General features: G+C 40.0%; 1 protein-coding gene across 3 annotated transcripts in view; it reads right to left on the bottom strand.

The window, feature by feature from the left end:
- Positions 1–316: 316 nt before the first annotated feature.
- Positions 317–22214, bottom strand: part of ZNF169 (zinc finger protein 169) — a 38126-nt gene continuing 16228 nt past the window's right edge. For 2 of the 3 annotated variants that reach the window (XM_070400823.1, XM_070400822.1), the window contains exons 5-7: positions 17198–17324; positions 16643–16738; positions 317–3517 (exon numbers count right to left, since the gene is read on the bottom strand). In XM_070400823.1, coding sequence (XP_070256924.1) covers positions 1965–3517; positions 16643–16738; positions 17198–17324 — 1776 coding nt within the window. In that variant the 3' untranslated portion in view covers positions 317–1964. The remainder of the gene's footprint in view (positions 3518–16642; positions 16739–17197; positions 17325–22214) is intronic. The other variant, XM_070400824.1, reaches the window with a different exon arrangement.

The raw sequence follows: 22214 nt of genomic DNA on the forward strand, positions 1-22214 counted from the left end.
GAGAGTTATGGCTGAAAGCCCTCAGTCTTTGGGTTCGATCACCAGCATGTAGTCACAGCTAACGGGATGGGGCCTCGAGCTGCAAGGATGAGTATTAATAGATACCCTTCAGTCTGTTATTGGGGGAGGCAGAGTGTGTGGCTCGGGAAACTCATGTCTGTTGGAGGACTTAGAGGGGGTGTGGATGAAGGCCATTATAATATTGCTCTCCCCTTTATAGGACCAGAGCCCAGAAGAAATACAGAGTGACTCTCCATGCTCCCAAGAAGTTGAATATTTTGAGGTTCTTGATAAAATGAGGTACACATTCCAGGTGTGCAGCTTTGTATAGAAACAGTTTATTAAAATAAAAGGAAATACAATATATAGAAGGACTGCTGCTTAGAAAAGTAAACCATAAGCAAACTTTCTCATGAACACTGGAAAAAGGCAACATTGTTTTTCCTCCATTCCATTTCTGCAGAGCAGAATGTTTCCTAGTGGTTTCTGCCATCTTCACACTCATGGTAATGGAAGAAAGGTCAGAACATGTTTTTATGGTAGGAGTTTGTATCTGGCCTCATAAATTTTGGGCATCCAGAGGGTATAAGTTTAGCAGAGATTACCGAACAAGGTGTTGAAGGTACAGCCTGGTTTCTTCTTGCTGCTTATTATAAGAGTAGATGGATAAACTGAAGGAACTGTTAAACAAGGAACCAGAACTTGAAGATTTGGGAAACTCTCAGCCTATCCATATTACAGAAAATAAGACGTCCTGGAAAGAGCACCGGTGTGGCTGGACAACTGTTTCATAAAGATATAAGTTTGGAACCAGTCAACTATCTCAGCAGAAACTCTGGCAGATTGGATTAACCGTGATACACATGGGACAAACCGAAGGCATTCTATAGGTAGGAGAATAGATCTACCCAACTGCAAACATGTGCTACCCATCAAGAAGGAGGAATGACCCCAAAGGTGAAACAGAGATGAGCAGGTCTGCTACTCCCACAGTGGGCCCAGAGAGTAAAAGTCTGGGGGCCAGTATGTCTCTTCCATGGTTTCAGTGGGCCTGGCACCGCCAGTGCCACCCAAGTGGGACCAGAGAGCCGAGTACCCAACCAAAGATAGTCCTTGAGCCTTAAACATAATAGAATCTAACTTACTAGGTTTTGGACTTGCTTGGGACCATCAATCCTTTCTTCTCTCCACTTTTGGAATGGGAATGTAAACTCTAAGCCTGTCCCGTCAGTGTATTTTGGGACCAGATAATTTGTCTGGTTTACATGTTCACAGCTAAAGAGGAATTCTGCCTAAGGATGAAACGCATCTCTAGTCTCACCCACGTGTGAATTAGGTGAGATTCTGAACATACCATTGATGTTGGAAAGCATTAAGACTTTTCAAGTTCTTAAAATGGGTGAATGTATTTTGTATGTGGGAAAAATGTGAATTGGGGGGGCGGGGGCGAGACTAGAGGGCTGAATTATTCTGCCAAATTCATATGTTGAAGTGATAGTCTATGTGACTTTTTTGATGACGTGGTCTTTAAAAGGTAAATGTTAAGAGGTCCTTAACCCAATATGGCTGGATCCCTATAAGAGAGAGAGACCCCAGGAAAGCACACACATGGCAAAAAGGCCACATGAGAACACAGCAAGAATGCAGTTACATCTGCAAGCAGAGGAGAGAGGCTTCATTAGAACCAAACTGCTTACATCTTGATCTTGGACTTCTAATCTCAAATACTGAAGAACAGAAAATAAGTTTCTGTTCTTCAAGGCACCAAGTCTGTGGTATTATTATTATTATTATGGCAACCCTGGCAAATGAGCACACATTCCTAGTGGAGGAAGGAAAACATAAACCAACTCTCTTTATCACTGAAAGAATGCAGTACTTTTTCTCCACTGCAATGGAGAAAAGGGAAACATTTCCGAGTGACTTCTACCACCTGCACACTGAGGGCAAAAGGGAAAGAAAGGTCAGGAAAACAGCTCTTGTGGAAGGGAGTGATGGCCAGACTTGGTTCTCTTATGTCTGTGGAGATGAGACTTCTGGCTAAAGCCCCGCCCACACTCCCTGCACACATATGGCTTCTCTCCTGAGTGGGTCCGCTGGTGTCTGATGAGGGCTGACTTGAAGCCAAAGCCCCGCCCACACTGCCCACACACACATGGCTTCTCTCCTGAGTGTGTCCTTTGGTCAGAGATGAGGTCAGATTTCTGGCTAAGTCTTTGCTCACACACTCCATACCCATCAGAATCCTCCCCTAAGTGTGTCCTCTGGTGTCTAGTGAGAAGTGACCTGAAGCCAAACGTGCGGCCACACTCGGAGCACATGTAAGGCTTTTCCCCTGTGTGTGTCCTCTGGTGTCTGATGAGGGTGACCTTCTGTCCAAAGCCCCGCCCACACTCAGGGCACACATAAGGCTTCTCTCCGGTGTGAGTCCGCTGGTGTCCTATGAGGGCAACCTTCTGCCGAAAGCCGCGCCCGCACTCAGAGCACAGGTAAGGCTTTTCCCCTGTGTGTGTCCTCTGGTGTCTGATGAGGGTGGCATTCTGGCGAAAGCCGTGCCCACAGTCAGCACAGACATAAGGCTTCTCCCCTGAGTGTGTGACCTGGTGAATGAGGAGCAGGGACTGCTGCCTGAAACCACGCCCACACTCTAGGCACAAGAAGGGCCTCTCACCAGAATGTGAGCTCTGGTGTTGGAGGAGCGATGCCTTCTGGCAAAAGCCTCTCCCACACTCAGGACATACGAAGGGCTTCTCCTCCAAGTGTGTCCTCTGGTGTAGGACGAGGGCAATCTTCTGACGAAAGCCTCGCCCACACTCCTGACAGACAAAGGGTCTCTCTCCGGAGTGTATCCTCTTGTGGTTAGTGAGCGAGGACGTATACCTGAAGTGTCGCCCACATTCCCTGCACGTGTACGGTTTCTCCCCTGAGTGTTTCCTCTGGTGTATGGTGAGGGAGGACTTCCGGCCAAAGCTTCGTCCACACTCCCCACAACTGTAAGGCTTCTCCCCTGTGTGCATCCTCTGGTGCTTGAGGAGGTCTGACCTCTGGCAGAAACCTCTGCCACATTCAGGGCATACGTGATGCTTCTGGAGGCGAGCCAGGCTTGAGTTTGTGCTGCGTCCTCGTGTATATTTTTCACATGTGACTGCTCCAGATTCTGAGCAGTCTGCCCCTGTCAACATGTCAGCCCCCTCAGGAGTCATCTTCTGGTCTGTTCCTTCCCCTCTGTTGCCTTCCACCTTGTGTACTGGCTGACCTTGAAATGGGCCAAAGAATAATATGCTTGAAGTCCCACTTAGCTGCAGCCTCCTGACCACGGCGCCAGAGCCTTCGCTCTCTCCATCTTCTGCTTTTTCTCTCAAGCAGCTTGGAGCTTCCAGCGGGAAGTGACTTCCTACAGAAGAGCTTGGGGAAATCTCAGGGGGGTGGCCACACAGCACATATTGTCTGAGGAGCTGCGGACTAGGAAAGGCCGCTGGGCAGGAGAGACTGGGCTGGAATTCTGTCCTTGGTTCTGCTGGAGAGAAAGTCTGTCATAATCAGCACGGTACCTTGTGGACAGTGAAACTTACCCAGCAGTCATTCCTCAGTTCACAGAAAGACTTCTTTTAGAGAGCTACCCCCTCCCGCTGTGACACCTTCGTGTGTGTACCGATGCAACACAAAAAAACTCACAAGACGAGCCAGCTCTAAATGATCAGCCTGGCAAATAGTTTCAAGAAAGCCTGAGAGACAGCTTCAGCCCCATGAAGTGCTGCCATTAGAGTCATACATTTCCCGCAGTACAATTACCTCACAACCCACAGGCATTATCACTGATATAAACATTATCACAAATACAGGTTGGAGCAAAAGCAGGTTTACAGTTGTGAGTAGGTGAAGCACAGAGTTTATTCTCGTATTATTTTTGTATTGTTTTCCATATGAAATACTGTAAACCTACTTTTGGCACAGCCTGTATATGCTTTTACTGAAAGTATATGACTTACTACAAATTTCTTTAGTGATTTTTTCCTACAGGAAAGGAATGGGGTCATTACAAGGAATCTTTCCACCTGGAGGCCCCACCGGGGAGGCAGTACACGGGATCCCTGCAGGAAATGAACCAGGAGGTGTTGCCACCATCCTAAACAAGTGTTTTCTAGAGGATATCTGCCGGGTTTTATGCCAGAAAGTGGGGACTCAACAATGAAACAGTCTACAACCCCTTAAAGGATTCTGGCACCTGGTGACCCCAATCAGTGCCAACCTGCTTTTCTTAGTGTTGTGCAAATTGTTGTGAAAGGAACAATACCCCCTGCAATAGCTCTTTACTGGGAGACATCAATTTGTAGGCCTTGTTTTATTACACTGGTTCTATCCACCTGAAGCTGATGAAAAAACAACCCATGACACTATACTCCAGGGGTCCTCAAACTTTTTAAACGGGGGGCCAGTTCACTGTCCCTCAGACCGTTGGAGGGCCGGACTATAGTTAAAAAAAAACTATGAACAAATTCCTATGCACACTTCACATATCTTATTTTGAAGTAAAAAAAAAAAAACAGGAACAAATACAGTATTTGTATTTGCATGTGGCCCGCAGGGCGTAGTTTGAGGACCCCTGCTATACTCAGTATCCCAGGCTTTTTCAGACCTAGCAGATTCTTTCTTCAGTCAAAATAAGATGTGTTTTATAAACTTTCTACAACATTGGTTGTAAACTACAGTCCACCAAATGTTTTGTAAATAAAGGTCCAAAGCCACACTCTCCATGTAGTGTCTATGGCAGCTTTCACAACAACGGCAAAGTTTAGTAGTTGCATCAAAGAAGGCAAAGGTTGGAAAGACTGAATTACTTACTATCTGGCCCTTTAGGCTAGAGGAAAATCTTTCCTGAACCCTGATTTACATTATTGACTCATTCGATCTTGTCTAAAATGCCAACTTTCAATACTAACAAGTATAGCTACTGTGAAACCCCTTCCTCATACTTCAAGCTCCCTAGTTTTGCTTTTCAGCAAGTTCTTAATAAACTTAGTCATGTGCGTGTGTGCGCGCACGTGTGTATATGTATGTATATGTAGCTGGATCTAGAATCTCCTGTGAAATGGCCTTGAGAATCACAAGTGCTGACTCCACTGGGCATCCAGATGTGACAGTGAACATCCTTTCAGTCTTGCATCTATTTCTGGCATCAAGAGGTCCCACCATGATTGGTCAAATGTGCTCCAGTGCAGCTCACTGAACTGTCAGTTTATTTTGTTAATCTAGGCTGTCCACATTTCACAACCTGTGGAAGGTGTATATATCTCTGAGCAGCAGTTTCCAATAAATACTCTGTTGTAATTCTAGAATTCTGACAGCTGAGCTTTCAGTACTGCACAACTGTCTACTTGTCTCTGAATTGATGGGAAGAGAAAAGCAGCCACTGCCTTCTTCTTGTCTTGCTTGTACACTCGATGACATAAACCCTAAAGCCAGTGGTACACAGCACGTCATTACAGCAGTGCCTTTCACTGGGAAAGGAAGCACATTTGTGTGTCTTGTACATGAAAAGGTGCCACATACTAAACCTGACAAGCTCAGGGGAGGCCTGCATGGTGGCCTTTCAAACTCACAAAGGATGGTCCAAAATTAAAACTTTTTAACTGAAAGCAATTCATGATGAGTAGTCATGTCCTAGGCTAGAAATCTTTCCTGACAAAGGTCAATTTTCACCTTCACTAAGCCTGTTGTTTTTTTGCATCTACGATAACATATCTTTGGAATGTGAAATTAATTTCCTTTTTCTGGACCCCTCAAAGCACAGGCGCTACTCTGTGGAAATAAAAAATCCCTTCATTGTTACTGAGTTAAAATTGTTGACTGTTAACTATCCTGCACCCACCTATATGAAGAAGTATTGTCTATTATTTTACTTTTTATCCAACCCCAGAGGTTCCCCCCTTTTTTGCTTTCTCCCACCTCCCTAATCTATCATGAATGCATTTCATATAACCCACTTATGCCTCTTCTTTTGATTGTAATGTGTAAGATAAGGTGCAAAACTGCCATTTTCTGGAGCATTTTCTCAATCCGGTGAGACTTTGCTTCCTGGCAATTGCCATCAGTTTGGCACAAATAAACTCACAAAAATCTTTATAGGTTTGGATGTTTCTTACATTGACATTTACTTAGAGTAGTTGGCGGGATTCCAGTGAAGCTCACCCAGGACCCCCAATGTATCTGGACCCAGTGATAGGATCCAGCAAGGGGCCCATTGAGCCCCGCTGGTTACCAGCCACATTGGGTGAACTTGGATGAGTTGTCTCTCTGATCCAGGACCTTCCCTTCCTTGTGGTAGAGGGACAGACTTTACTTGAACTGTTCTTAGAAAATCCTCAAGGTGGTGCTAAAAGATAGGAGTTGAGAAGAGTGGCTGGCTTTGATTTTGGCTTTTCAGTTGGCATTATTCCATTGCAGTCTGAGCAAAGACTTTTGCTGATGAGACCCTGCACTCGGGCTGTGACGATGAGGACATACCCTCTCTCCAGCCAGAACCTTAGGTGTTCTTAGGAGACTAAAAATCTTCGTGGAGGTGTCAGAGGACATTCCTCACAACCTGCAGAAGCCCAATAGGAAAATTCCAACTCAACTGTAATTAAACAATTGACTTCTACAGGGATGCACATATAAAGGTGGTTTCCCTAGTGCTCTGAGTCCTCACAGCTGTATTAAACAACTGGGGAGACAAACTGAGGCACGTAAGAGGGTTGAATGCAACTCAAGGAGTGAGAGCCTAGAGCAAGCATGTCAAACTCGCAGCCCACAGAGAATATTTTTGCAGCCCAGTCAATATAACAATATGTAAGAAACGTTTTAATAAAAAAATTCATAACTTAATTTTTACAATATCCAGTTATACATAATTATTAATAACAAACTACAATGTTTGCTAATGACTGATTACTATAATTGTGTTGCATTCATTTCCCTTACGTGCCTTACTTGCAGGCAAACCATTTCTCTCCACTAATACTAACAGCGAATATTCTAGCAGCCGATTGCCACGTTATTTGTCTTGTACTGACTTGTTTGGTGTGCGCAACAGGAAATATTTCACTTTCAGAGAACAGAAAAATAGGTTTATTTGCATTACACTTATTAATTTGTGAGGTTATTCAGTATCTACTAAGTTAATGTTAAAGAAAAATATTAATTTTTATTAAAATGTTCTATTATTTTATGTTAATGATTACTCATTTATTTCAGCCCCTTGTATTCAGCATGTCTCTACTGAAATAAACCTACGTTTCTATGAAAATTGAAGCTTTTGTTTTTTTGCGGCCTACATAAATTTAAACCTTGGTTATTTGGCCCATGTTAGCCTTTGAGTTTGACATGCTTGGCCTAGAAGAGCTCAAGTTGTAAGCAGCACACTTAGACCCACTACATAACCTTCCTAGAAAATTTGTTCAGACTGCAGATATCCAAAGAAAGATTAAAATTAAAATGGGAAGTCATGCCTGTAAGGTCCATGAATCCCAAGAATCCCAGCCCCCCATTAATACTCGCTCAGAGTACATGTATAATTCATATGGAATCTCAACTTGCAAGAATCTACAGATATGGGGAAATTTAACTAAAAATGGTATCAGCTTGAAACGGCCAAAGTGGGGGATTTTTGAGACTCCAAACTGATTTTTCTGCATGCTCAAGTAGAAAAAGCCGGCTGTAAAACTGAACAGATGGGAAGCTTATCTTGATTGGAAATTAGGAACTTTTAGGAAAGGCTCCGCTAAAATATCTTCCCTACAGGAAGTTAATAAGAAAAGTTAAGGGGCTGTCTCTGAACTAAAGAGGGCTTCCAAAGCCAATAAATGCCAAGACCCCATTCCTCCCCGCCTCCAGCTCCTCCACTATACCCTTTGTTCTCGGAGCTTCCTTGTACAGACTTGCCCTCCACCCCGCTTCTCCCTTCTCCTCCTCTCTCCCCTCTACTACCACTCCCTACTGACCTAAGGAAAAATGATAATAAAAATTCAGAGAAAGATAATTCAGGAACTTTAGCAGCTTGTCTCAGGTAGAAGGAAACCAGTGATTATATATATTCCTTGGACTAGCACAAAATTAAGAAATCTAACCAAAGATTTCTCTGACCCTCTTCAGGACCCCAACAAGTTTGTAAAGGCATTTGATTTAACTGTTAGAACATATGATTATGGCTATTCTGACCTATTCCAATTAATACACTTACTGGTTTCTGAGAACAAGGCAATAGGATGGTTGAATCAGGTTTGCTGGCATATTCCTGTAGAATATTTTTTTAAAAAACGAAGAGAGACAGACCAGGAAAAATGCAGGTAATTAGCTCACCAGCTTTACCACGCCATACCTGAGATTCTCGCCTGGAAAATGGAGTGGACCAAGATCCAGCAATATAAAAGAAAGCCTGATGAATCGGTGCTTTATTTCTTTGAACATTTTGAAAAACTTTCAAATTCTCAGTTCTGTCTCCACACAGTTTTAAGAATCATCAAAATAATCTCTTATTAAATTTGGCATTTTTGGAAGGACTAGATAAAGAGCTTATAACTTTGAACAAAAAACATGACCTGGCAGACAGCCATCAGAACTGGCTATTCTGGCTGGTCAACTATCAAACTATTCAAAAGAAAGAAAAATATAAACCTGCCAACTTTATGAACTTAAAGCTCCAACAATTAAGCAATCAAGTCAGATCTACTCAGAGGTTTCTAAGACAAGGGCAGAGAAGAGTCTTTTTACTATAAAAAGCCAGGTCACCATAAGGAGGATTGTAGAAAAGTGAAATGGGATTTACAAAGAATAAAAGAACAGAAGCAAGCATAGGGCTGCTCTAAGGACTATGAGAGGGTATTTCCACTATTTACTAATACTTTAGGAGAAACTGAAATTATCATGAAAGGGCAAGTTACTAAGGCCCTTGGAGATACTGGGGCTACATTATCTATTCTTAACCGTACCCAGCTAAGTTTCCCTCTCCCTCAAAGCTTCTGTGCACACGGTAGGGGTATATAACCAACCAATGACTTTTAAAATCAGGACCTGTCTCCTTTCAATCAGGGAATGTTATGGGGCAACATATATTTTTACTGGTCAAATCGGTCCCAATTCAGTGGATAGAAAAAGATTTTCTTAAAACCCATGATGCCCACATATCCTTTTCCCAGAAAGGTGAAATGTACTAGTATTCAGGACTAGATCAATCAGATACTGAAACAATTGGAGAAATTATTAAAGGAACTTCCACAAGAGGAAAGTAATCTTAAAACTGAACGTTTGTTGCAGTATGTTCCAATGCAACTTTGGATCCTTTCCAGAACAGATATTGTCAAGATCAATTCAGCCACTCCTATTAAAATAACTATTGATAATACTTTGCGTCTACCTAATATTTGCCAATATCCTTTAAGACCTGATGCACTAGCTGGAATTAAGCCCATTATACAAGACTAGAGGCCCACTGCATGACATTCGAGGGGTACTTAATGCTCCCGCCACCGCTGCTGCGCCTGCCAGTCGTGAGCCCTGCTTCTGGCTGAGCGGCGCTCCCCCTGTGGGAGCACACTGACCACCAGGGGGCAGCTCCTGCATTGAGCATCTGCCCCCTGGTGGTCAGTGTGCATCATAGCAACCGGTCATTCTGCCGTTCAGTCGATTTGCATATAAGGGCTTTATTAGATAGGATTAGTTAAAAAGGGGACTTAAAATTCCATGTACAAGCCCCTGTAATTCTCCTATCCTTCCAGTAAAGAAACCAAATGGAAAGGATGGAGATTTGTACCAGATCTCAGTGCTATACATAAGATAGTTATTCCAAGACACCCTGTGTTCCAAATCCACATATTTTATCAGCCATTCCTTGGACTGCTGATATTTTTTCAGTAATAGATTTATGTAGTGCCTTTTCTAGCATTCTAATAGAAAAAGACAGTGCATTTTCTCAATCCATTAAGAAAATTCTGTACAGGTTTGAATGTTTCTTGTGTTGAGAGTCTTCTGTATTAAATATGGTGACTGAGTTAAATATTATTAATGTTGCCCTTATGGGAACCAATTTAACCATTTGTCTAATAAGAATATTCATCATAATTTTTGTGCTTAGCTAGTAATATGGCACATTTTAGCTAAAAGTGATTTGGAATTCCAATGTCCACTTTGGATAACCCTAAACTTTAACATGGTTTTAAACTATGGTTCTGTCTACCTGATGAAAAATCCAGAAGTTCCTGAATAAAAGCACAAATAAAAATAAAATTTAGCAAAATAATGATTTTCAGTGAATCAAAAAAATTCCATGATGTAGAGGAAAATCAGCTCATAAACTCTTGAAAAATCTATAGCTGCTCTTGGGCTGATTGATTATTGAGATCAATAAAAGTACATCAGTAATTGTACATGAACTCAAAACTTTCCAATACAAAGAGAAAAACCAATGCCTAGTGGCTCATTAAGGAAATGTTTCCTTCTGCAGCTGCTGGATGTAGTATAAAAGAACAGCTGTGAGTTAAGTGAATAACCTTAGACACTGGCTCACAAGAGGAATGCTTGTGCTGTCACTGCTTTTAAACAATTTAAAGAATTTTAAGACTTGGTTCACAAATGTAAAAGGTGGATGTTTTCAATGTTAATCAGAATTAGTCCTTAGAAATTGGAAAATTTTCATAATATGCCATGTCCATGATTTTAAGACAATATAAAAGAAATACTAACATATAATTAATTTTATGTATCAACTTAGCTGGCCACCAATGTTTAGTCAAACATTATTCTGGGTGTTTCTGTGAGGGTGTTTTTGGATGACTTGAACATATATATAGCCGATTGCCCTCCCTTATGAGTAGCCTCATCCAATCAGTTGAGGCCTGAATACAACAAAAGGTTGACCCTCTTCCAAATAAAAGGGAATTCCTCTAGCCCAGTGGTCAGCAAACCGTGGCTCACGAGCCACATGCAGCTCTTTGGCCCCTTTGAGCGTGGCTCTTCCACAAAATACCATGTGCGGGCACGCACGTACAGTGCGATTGAAACTTCGTGGCCCATGTGCAGAAGTCGGTTTTCGGCCTGGGCTAGTCTATTTTGAAGAAGTGGCGTTAGAAGAAGTGGGGGGTGTAGGTCGGTCAGTCAGTCGGGCGACGGGAGATGATGGGAGACGCGGCGCAGGGGGCCGCAGGATATGCAGCGCGGGGGAGGCATGCGTGATTCATGCACGAGTTGAGTGAGCCAGTCAGTCAGCAGTCTCATGTGCAGTGGTTAGTGCTAGTCGCGTCCGCAAATCGCGCACGGGTGACAAAAGTACCTACTCGAAGCATAAAGTTATCTGTATTTTTCCAACCAGCTGCAAATCCTACAGGTATTTTTGTCATCAATTTAAGAATTGTAATTATTTTGTGTTGGTGGCTTTATTATTATTTTAGCAAAGGCCAGCTTAGGAGTACCCTAATTAAGTTAATAACAATGTACCTACCTATATAGTTTAAGTTTAAAAAATTTGGCTCTCAAAAGAAATTTCAATCGTTGTACTGTTGATATTTGGCTTTGTTGACTAATGAGTTTGCCGACCACTGCTCTAGCCTGTCTTCAAGCTGGCACACAGGGGGAGGAGGATGCTTTGTTTTTTCCTGTTTTTGCACTCAAACTGAAACACATCTTCCTGGGTGTCACGCCTGCTGGCTTTTGGACTGAAACCACACCATCAACTCTCTTAGGTCTTCCATAATCAATGAAAACCAATTCCTATAATACATTTCATAGTGTGTGTGTGTGTGTGTGTGTGTGTGTGTGTGCGCGCGCGCACGTGCGTGTGCCTAGACATTTCTTATAAAACTACATATACAGTTACCTAATGCCCCAGTGTACTGGGTTGATAGTATCCTACCAAAACTCATGTCTACCTGGAACTGCTTGCATTAAACACCTCAATCTTACCAACCAGACAGATATTGCTAGAAACTATCAGAATAGTCAAAAGAAAAATAGTGCTAACACCAAATGCTGGCAAGAATGCAAAGAAAATGGATCACTCAAACGTTTGCTAATAGGAATATAAAATGGTATAGCCATTCTAGAAATGGGCATGGCACTTTTTCTACAGAACTGAATATGCCACTACCATGTGACCCAGCAGTTGCACTGTTGGCATCTACCCCAGAAATGATAACCTTGTGTCCACATAAAAACCTGTACACAGATGTTATAGCTGTAAAAACCCAAATGTCCTTCAGTGGGTGAAAGGTTTAACAAAATGGTACATTCATACCATGGAATACTACTCAGCAATAAAAAGAAGGAAATGTTGATTTGGATGAATCTAAAGAGAGTTATGCTGAATAAAAAAAAGGCAATCCCAAAAGGTAACATATGGTATGATTTCTTTTATATAACATTCTTGAAATGACAAACGTATAGAGACAGAGAACAGATTAGTGTTTGCCAGAAGAACAGGGGAGAAGAGGGAATTGGCTGTGGCCATAAAAGGGTAGCACAAGGGATCATTTTGATGGAATTCTGTATCTTTGAATCTAGCAGTACTTATATGAATATACATGGAAAAATTTTCAGAAAACCACACACAGAGAAGAGTGAAGGTAAAGCTGATAAAATCTGAATAAGGTCTGTGCATTGTATTAACAGAAATACAAGCCTGGTGTAGCAAGAAAAAAATCAATGCAGTTCACTAAATTAAAAAACTAAAATAACTCTCACCCAACAAGGTCTAGGAGAGAATTTTATGAAGCTGATAAAGGGCAGTTATAAAACTTACATTTAGGAGGAAAGCATTCCTCATAAGATCAGGAGCAAGGAAAGGATGTCACTCTGACCATTTAAATTCATTCATTGCACTGAATGTTCTTGCCGTGCAATGAGGCAAGAAAAAGAAGTTAAAAGATATACTGAATGAAAAGAAAACTATACTTATTCACAAATAATAAGATCATCTATGTAGGAAATCCTATATAGTAAAAAAAAAAAAAAAAAAAGAATATGAAAAAGCTGCTAGGACTAAGAAGTAAATTTTGCAAGTTTACCAGATACAAAATCATTATACATAAATTAATTGTATTTCTGTGCACTATCAACAAACAACTGAAAAATGAAATTTAAAAAGAATTTAAATTGCATCAAAACAGAGGGGTAAATTTGACACAAGATGCATAAGACCTGTGTACAAAAACTATAAAACAATGCTAACAAAAATTAAGAAGTATCATAAAAGTGAAGTGATATACTCTGTTTATGTATTGGATGGCACAGTATTATTTACATGTAAATTCTCCACAAATTGATGTAGATTAAACTCCATCCCAATCAAAAATCCCAGTAGACTTTTTTTGTGTGAAAATTACCAGGCTAACTCTAAATCCACATGGAAATGAATAAAATCTCTAATAACTAAAGCAAATTTTTAAAAAATGTTGGAGGATTGGTACTAAGTTTTAGCCTTATTATAACACCACAATAATCAAGACTGTGGTATTGACATCAAGATATACAAAGAGAAGAGTGGGAAAAAACAGAGTCCAGTTATAGACCCATACACACATGGTTAACTGATTTACCATGAAGGGAATAGGCAATTCAAAAAATAAAGGGTTGTCCTTCCAATAAATGGTGCTGAAAAATGGATATTTGTAGACAAAAAAAAAAAAAAAAAAGACTTAAATACCTAGTATAAAAATTTATTCAAAATAGATAATAGACCTAAATGTAAAATAAAAATCATTAAACTTTTAAAAACAAAAAAAAAATACATATGAAATCTTTTTGACCTTTAGGCAAATATTGTTTAAATATGCCACCAAAAGTGAGACTCATGAGAGAGAAAATTGACACTTGCATTTCAAAAGTAAGAATTGCTCTTTGAAAGACTACTAAGGGAATGAAATGCAAGCCACATTTAAGAAAATATTTGCAAATCAAATATCTGATCATGGATTTCTATAATGAATATAGGAAGAGCTTTCAAAACTCAATAATAAAAGATAAGAAACCAGTTTTTTAAATGGGTAAAAGATTTGAGAAGACATTTCACCAAAGAAGATATACAGATGGCAAATAAGCACATGAAAAGATCCTCAACATCATCAATACCACACAGCTAGAATGTCTAAATCTAAAATAATACTAAGTGTTGACAAAGATGCGGAGCACCTGGAATTCTGCTGGTGGGAATGTGAAAAGGTGAAGCCACTTTGGAAACAGTTAATATAAAATTTAACCTTTTATATTAGTAAAAAATTAAATATACACGTATCACATGATTCAGCCATTCTAGTCCCAACTATTTATCTGAAAGAAATTAAAGCATATGTCTACACAAAGACTTGTGTCATGAATATTCACACAGACTTTATTTGTATTTGTCAGAACTGGAGACTACCCAAAGTCTTTCGATAGAATAGTTGAATAAATTGTGATATCGAGAAATTAACTACTGATCTATGCAACACTATGCATAAGATTCAAAGTAATGATGTTAAGTGAGAGAATCCACTATGTATTCTGTATTCAATTCCTATGAATCCCATAAAATGCAAACAAATCTACAATGATAGCAAGCAGGTCAGTGGTTTCCTGGAAATGGGAAGGGAGGAGAATGAGGCATAAGGAAACTTTGGGGTGATAGGTATGCTTGGATTTTTTGGATCGTGGTGATGAATTCATAGATGTAAACATACATCAGAACTTTTAACCAAAATTTACCATTTAAATATATGTAATTTATTATACTTTGATAATATTCCTTATAATTATCCCTTAACTATTGTACCATAACATATTTTTATATTATACTATAATTATAGATCATAAAAAAATATTTTTTAAATTAAATTAAAGCGATGAACTTACTGTAAAGTACAAGTCCAGATGTATGGTTGTATTTAGATGCAAAAAAAAAAATTTAACAAAACAAAAATAAAATGCCAGGAATGTTGAAAATAAAACAATGAAAAAAGATAAATGATGAAAAAATTTATCCTTACCTTCCAACATTCACATAAAATTAATTCCAGTTGGATTTTAAAGACCTATAATGTTCACAGAATTTATATGGCATTTCTACAAATCAGTAACAGAAAGAAACAGCCACATAAAGAGGCGGAAACACCTTGAACAGGCACCTCACAGAAGAGGAAACACCAATGGCTAACCAACACAGAAAAGATGCTCATGCGCACAGGAAAGCAAACCCCCGTGAGGCTGCAATGCAGACCAGATACAGCGGTAAAAACGAGGTCTGACAGCACCTAGAGCTGGTGAGGGTGTGGAACAAGCTCTCAGCACCGCTGCTGGAGTGTGAGTGGCATCACAGCTTCAGGCACAATGTGGCACAGCCTAATCAGGTTGCGGCCACTCGTGCCTATGAACCGACACTGCACTTGCTCCTACGTAGGCATCTGGAAAAACTCTTGCACATTTTTCCAAGGAAGTAACAAGAATATATAGCAACATTGTGTAACAGCCAAAAATCAGAAATACCTTAACTCTCTAAAAGAAAGGAACTTCAACTGCACTAAAATAAGAATATTCACATAATGGAATCATGTACGTTTTTAAAAATATGAACTAAACCTACACATTATAATGTGAGTCTCACAGAAAGTGGGTGAAAAGGCATGTTCCAGAGGGATGTGTGACATCACCATATTATATGCAGAGAAGATTACAAACATACAAAACAACACATTATATCAGCAATTTTAAACCTTTTTCAACTCATGGCAAACAAACTACTAAAATGCTGCAGCACAACAAATATTTATTTTTTGCCAATCTGACAAAAAAAGGTATACTTTTGATTCATTCACACCAGACAACTGTTGTTGTGTTGGATGTTGTCATTCTTTTATTTGGCAATCTAAGGGAAAGAGGTCAGTGCCCCTGACTAAAAGTCAGGTGTTGCATGTGGCGCACCAGTGTGCACAGGCAAGCGTGGCCTCAACCTGATCAGGCTGTGCCACACTGTGCCTGCAGCTATGATGCCGCTCACACTCCAGTGCTGCTGCACACGGGTTGAAACTGCTGCTCTATATGGTTGAAGAACCATCAAATGGGAAATAAGGATAAAGGTAGGCATGGAAATGCTGATGCAGGCACTGGATTCTCAGGGGCAGGGTGGAGGAGCAAAATACCACCAGGGAAGCTACAAGGCTGGTGCCTGGACTTAGAACGCCTGTCAGGCTACAGGGAAGGCACAGTGGCACTCACTGCATAATTCTTTATACCCGGTTGTAATCTTAAATAATCCATCATAAAATAAAACAATGTTAATAGAATGTATGACTAGAATCAATGCACAAAAATGTTACCAGGTTAAGAATAGTAACAGGACACTGTCTAGCAGGGGCAGAGGACGTAGGCTCAGAGGGCAAGTTATATAGAAGATCAGGCCCAACAAGAAAAGCCCAAGAATAGGGAGACCCTAGGTGTGCTGGAGAAGGGCTGCCAAGTGAGCAGTGATGCTCCCTGGGGGAGGAGGGCAGTGTGCCAGGGAGGCCCTCTCTGTGGTGGGCAGGAGGGCATGGAAGGGAGGGCTGGAGAAGAGCTTCCCCCCAGCAGCTCACAGATGCTACTCCTTCCTCACCTGCTGAGCGCCTCACTGGCCTGTGTCCTTGTCTGCTTGGTGCTTCTCACTCACCTGGACAGAGTTCCAGAAGGCATTGGCTCTCCTCTCGCCAGGGCTCGTCCCCTTGCTCCAGTTGTGTGATGAATTTTGGTTTGGAAAAGGCAATTCCTACTCACAGGAAAAGAAAGCAAGGTGACCGTGGGTTAGTGGATTAAAAGGCAATCAGAACTTAGAGTCAGCTGGGAACGCAATAACCCAGAAGGGGGTGAGGAGGCACACAGGAGGGCAAAGGCTCTCTGAATGCTAACAGAGTGACTAAGGAGGGGTAATTCTGGGCCTAAAAGCAGGACACTCATTCTCCCCTGTGCTGGATTGAACACAAATATTCCCCCATTTGCAGCACCACCTTTTGGGAGGAAGGGGACTGAAAACAGCCACTTCTGGAATGAATTGCAGTAAGACCCCACATCCACACCTAACTAACTTCACTATTTTCAAAGCTAGAGAACCCAGACATTTCCTGGGGATACAGGGAAAATATTAGTTTTCTTTCTCAGCCAAAAGCCTGGTGGCTGCTGCCTAAATGACCACACGCAGACTCCAAGACCTGAAAAGGGCTGTCCTTACCTAGCGACACCAAATGGCTGTAGGTCTCCAGCATTACATCCCGATACAGGGTCCTCTGGGCAGGACTTAACAGCTTCCACTCTCTCTCGGTGAAGGCCACAGCTACATCTCTGAAGGCTATTATTGTCTGTAATAGAAACACATCCTGCTCACCCAGGAGCCAGCCACACCCACTAATCAGTTCACCTATGCTACTAACCAGCACTGAGGCAGCAAGAAGGCTGGTGTGGGGCACCTGGATGAGACCCATTGATCCTGCTTCTAACCTGAACCCTGATGCCATGGGTCAACACTACAAATCCCCTGCCCACCTGGCTGGTAAGTCTATTTAGGAGTTCTCTGTTCTGCTCTGCTGATCTCTATGTCCGTGGCACTGTCAACAACAGTGTTGATAACTGTAGCTACACAGCAAGCCTTGGAATCAGCCAGGGCAATTCCTCCAACTTCATTGTTCATTGAAGGTATTTTAGCTATTCTAGGGCATGTGCCTTTCCATATACATCTTAGAATAATCTCATCTATAGCAACCAAAAATAAGTTACTGGAATTTTGACAAGATTTGTATTAAACCTGTGTATCAATTGGGGGAGAACTGACATCTTTACTATGTTGACTCTTCAAGTCCATGAACTCATGTTCTTTTGATTTCTTTCATCAACATTGGGGGTTTTTGGCATACAAGTCCTATATATGTTTTGTTAAGAATTTCTTCTTTTTAAAATTATATTTTTCGGCCAAAACCGGTTTGGCTCAGTGGATAGAGCGTCGGCCTGCGGACTGAAGGGTCCCGGGTTCGGTTCCGGTCAGGGGCATGTACCTGGGTTGCCGGCACGTCCCCAGTGGGAGATGTGCAGGAGGCAGCTGATCGATGTTTCTCTCCCATCGATGTTTCTAGCTATCTATCTCTCTCCCTTCCTCTCTGTAAAAAATCAATAAAATATATTAAAAATAAATAAATAAATAAATAAAATAAAATAAAATTATATTTTTCGTTTCAGTGGCCATATGTTCATTGTTATGATACAGAAGTACAACTGTTTGTATGTTTATCTTGAATCCTGCAACCTGGCTGAACTCACTTGATAGCTCTGAGTATTTTTTCTCCTAGGTTCCTTGCGATTTTCTACATAGACAATTATGGCATCTGCATATAGGAACAGGTGTATTTCTTCCCTTATAATCTGTCTGCATTTCATTTCCTCTTCTTGCCTTTATAGTAGCACTTCTGGCACATTAATGAATAAGAGTGGTAAGAGCAGACCTCCTTGTCTTGTTCTTGATATAAGGAGGGAAACTGTATCTCCAGCATTAGGAATACTGAGATACCACTCATTAGGATACCAAAGAAACAGAAAATAATAAATTTTTGGCAGGGAGTGGAGAAAGTGGAACCTTTGGGCATTGCTAGTGATAAAAGTAAAATTGTGTTTTCTATGGAAAAGAGTTGGGCATTTCCTCAAAAAGTTAAACATACAATTTACCATAGGGGCCAGCAAAGAACTGAAAGCAGGGATTCAAACAGATAGTTATACACCAATGTCCATAACAGCAATATTCACATTTGCTCAAGTATGTACAGATAATTGTATATTATTCAGCCTTAAAAAAGGACATTCTGATACATGCTAAATTATGGATTAACCTTGAAGACATTATGCTATAATAAAGTGAAATAATCCAGTCACAAAGGACAAATATTGTTTGATTCCACTATATCAGGTACATAGAATAGGCAAATTCATAGCGACACAAAGTAAAATAGAGGTTACCAGCAATTGGGAAGAATGGGAAATGGGGGGGTTATGGTTTTAATGAATAGACTTTCACTTTGGGAAGATGAAAAAATTTTGGAAATGGAGAATGACAGTTGTACAACACTGTGAATGTACTTTATGCAACTGAACTGGACAGTAATTCCTCATTTAACATTCTTTATAGGTTCTGTGATTTTTAAGCAAAATGATGTATCATGAAACCAATTTTACCATAGGCTAATTGATATAAACCAGAGTTAAGTTCCTATAGTAAATGATCATTTTAACAAAATGACATTGAACCAAAACACATTATTCAAGGACCTGATATGTATTTAAGAATCATTAAAGTAAGAAATTTTGTTATATAAATGTTAGCAATAAAAAATTAGCTCTAGATTTTTTGTAGATGTCCCTATAAAATAAAGCAGTTGCCATCTGTTACTACTGTTCTGTGCTTTTCAGAAATGGTTGCTAAGTGTTCTCAAATATTTTTACTGCATCGACTGATGTAATCATGTGGTTTTTTTCTTTAGTCAATATTGTGGGTTACATTAATTGAGTTTCAAATATGGATCCAGTTTTGTATCCTGGAGTAAATGGTCCTTGGTAATGGTATATAGTTACTTTTATATATTGTTGAATTCAATTTGTTAATAATTTAAGGATTTTCATGTCTATATTCATGAGAGATGTTGATCTCGTTTTAGATTTCTCTGTTGTCCGTGTCTGCTTTTGATGCCAGCTTAATAGCTGCCCCATAAAGTGAAATGGAAAGTGTTCCCCTCGCTTTGTTTTCTGGAAGAAATTATATAGCGTTGGTACTAAGCCTCCTTTAAACAGGTGGCAGAATTCCACAGTGAAATCACCTGGGCCTATAGCTTTCTTCTGTGGGGGTTTTAAATTACAAATTGGACTCCCTTAAAAGTTATATGGCTGATCAAATGATCTATTCCGTATCGGGCAAGTTAAGGTACTTTTTGTTTTTCAAGAAATAGGTTCATTTCATCAAAATTTCCTGATGGCTAGAGTTGTAGTAATATCCCTTTTTAAATTCTTGACACTGGTAATTTGTGTCTAATCTCTTTCTTAGTCTTGCTCAATGTTTGTCGATTTTGTTTTCAAAGAACAAGTCTCATTTCACCTTTTTTCTCTATTTTTATTTTTCAATTTTATTGTTTTCTGCCTTTATAATTATTATTTCCTTCCATTTGTTCACTCTGAGTTCATTTTGCTCTTATTTTTGTAGTTCGTAAGGAAGCTTTTGGTAGGTTCTTAAGATGGAAGCTTAGATGACTGACATAAGACATCTTTTTTCTAACATATACATTTACTTAGTACTATAGGTTTTACTCTCGGGACTCCTCTAGCTGCATCTCACACAGTTTGATATATTGCATTTCCTTTCCATGTGTGTTCTTATTTGCCTTGAGACTTCATTGTTTTGATTCATGGATCATTCCTTCTAGTGTGTTATTTCTTTTCTAAGTGCTTAGAGATTTTTCTGTTAACTTCCTCTTAATGATTTCAAGTTTGATTCCATTGTGGTCAGAGAACACACTTTTGTATGATTTCAATTTGTAAAAGTTTGTTACAGTAAACACATTTTTATTTTGTATTATGTGTTGTTTTACAGCCCAGGATATGTCCATCTTGGATATGTTTTTGAGGGCACTTGAAAAGAATATGTACTTTGTTACTGTTGGGTGGAATGTTCTGTAAATGTTGATTAGATTCTGTTGTTCGATGGTGTTGATAAGTTCTTACTGATTTGGGGTCTAGCTATTCTATCTCTGAGAGAAAGATAGTTATGTCTTGAATTGTTGAGTTGTCCATTTCTCCTTTCAATGTTCTGTTCTCATATTTTGAAGCTGTTATTTGATGTGCATACATTGAAGATCATAACGTCCTCCAGGTGAACTGACGCTCTGTGTCTGGTAACTCTCCTTGCTTTGAAGTCTACCTAACCTTGTATTCATATAGTCACTCCTGCTGTATTTGATTAATGTTATATGATGCACCTCTTTTATCCTTGTGTTTTAACCTGTCTACATTGTATCTGACGTTTCATTTAGATAGCACATATGGTTGTTGTTTTAATCCACTGTGCCAGTCTCTCAGTTGGTGAGCATTCTAACTTTGTTTCTCAGTTTTCTTTCTTTTTTAAAATTCTTTATTGTTTAAAGTATTACATGAATCTCCTTTTCCCCCCCCATTGACCTCTCCCCAGCTGCTCCCACTCCCCAGCACAAGCCCTCACCCCCCTACTGTCTGTGGCCATTGGTTTTGCTCATATGCATGCACACAAGTCCTTTGGTTGATCTCTTACTCCCTCACCCCCTGCCTTCCCTCATAGGTTGTACAGTCTGATCGATGCTTCTATGTCTCTGGATCTATTTTTGTTCATCAGTTTATGTTGTTCATTATATTCCACAAATGAGTGAGATTATGTGATATTTATCTTTCTCTGACTGGCTTATTTCGCTTAGCATACTGCTCTCTAGTTTGATCCATGCTGTTGCAAATGGTAAGAATTCCTTCTTTTTTACAGCAGCTTAGAATTCCATTGTGTAGATGTACCACAGTTTTCTAATCCACGCATCTGCTGATGGGCACTTCGGCTGTCTCAATTTTCTTATTACTGACTTCTGGTGGGTTACTTGAGCTTTTTCAAAAATTGAATTTTGATTTATCTATAGTTTTTTAGTATATCTCTTTGTATAGCATTCTTAGTGGTTCTAGGGGATACATTATGTATGTGTAACATCAATTTCCTACTCATGTCATTTTACCAGTTTGAATGAAATATAGAAACCTTATTTCCCAATATATCCTATTACCCTTCTTACTTAAAATGTAACTTTCTTAAGTACTTCCTTTGTATACATTTAGGATCACATCATCCATCTAATTATTTTTGTTTCAACCACCAAAATTACTTTAGAAAACTCATGTATAGGAGGAGTGCCTACTGTATTTACCCTGTTTTTCCTTACTGTGTTCTTTTTCATCCTGATTGCATCAAGGGTTCCCAAGACCACCCTTAGGTTTGATGTTCACTACAAGGACTCACAAGACACACCATATAGTTGTACGCATGGCTGCAGTTACAACAAAAGGATACAAAGCAAAATCCACAAAGGGAAATGGTATGAGAAACAAAGTCTAGAGGAAACCAGCAACTAGCTTCCAAGAATCCTCGCCCAGTGGAGACACACCTGGCGCACGAAAGTCCTCCAGCACGGCCGTGTGACAATATGTGT

The sequence above is a fragment of the Myotis yumanensis genome, unplaced genomic scaffold (assembly GCF_028538775.1).
Source record: "Myotis yumanensis isolate MYYU_CA2020_CCGP unplaced genomic scaffold, mMyoYum1.0.hap1 SCAF_21, whole genome shotgun sequence".
Classification (NCBI taxonomy): Eukaryota; Metazoa; Chordata; class Mammalia; order Chiroptera; family Vespertilionidae; genus Myotis; species Myotis yumanensis.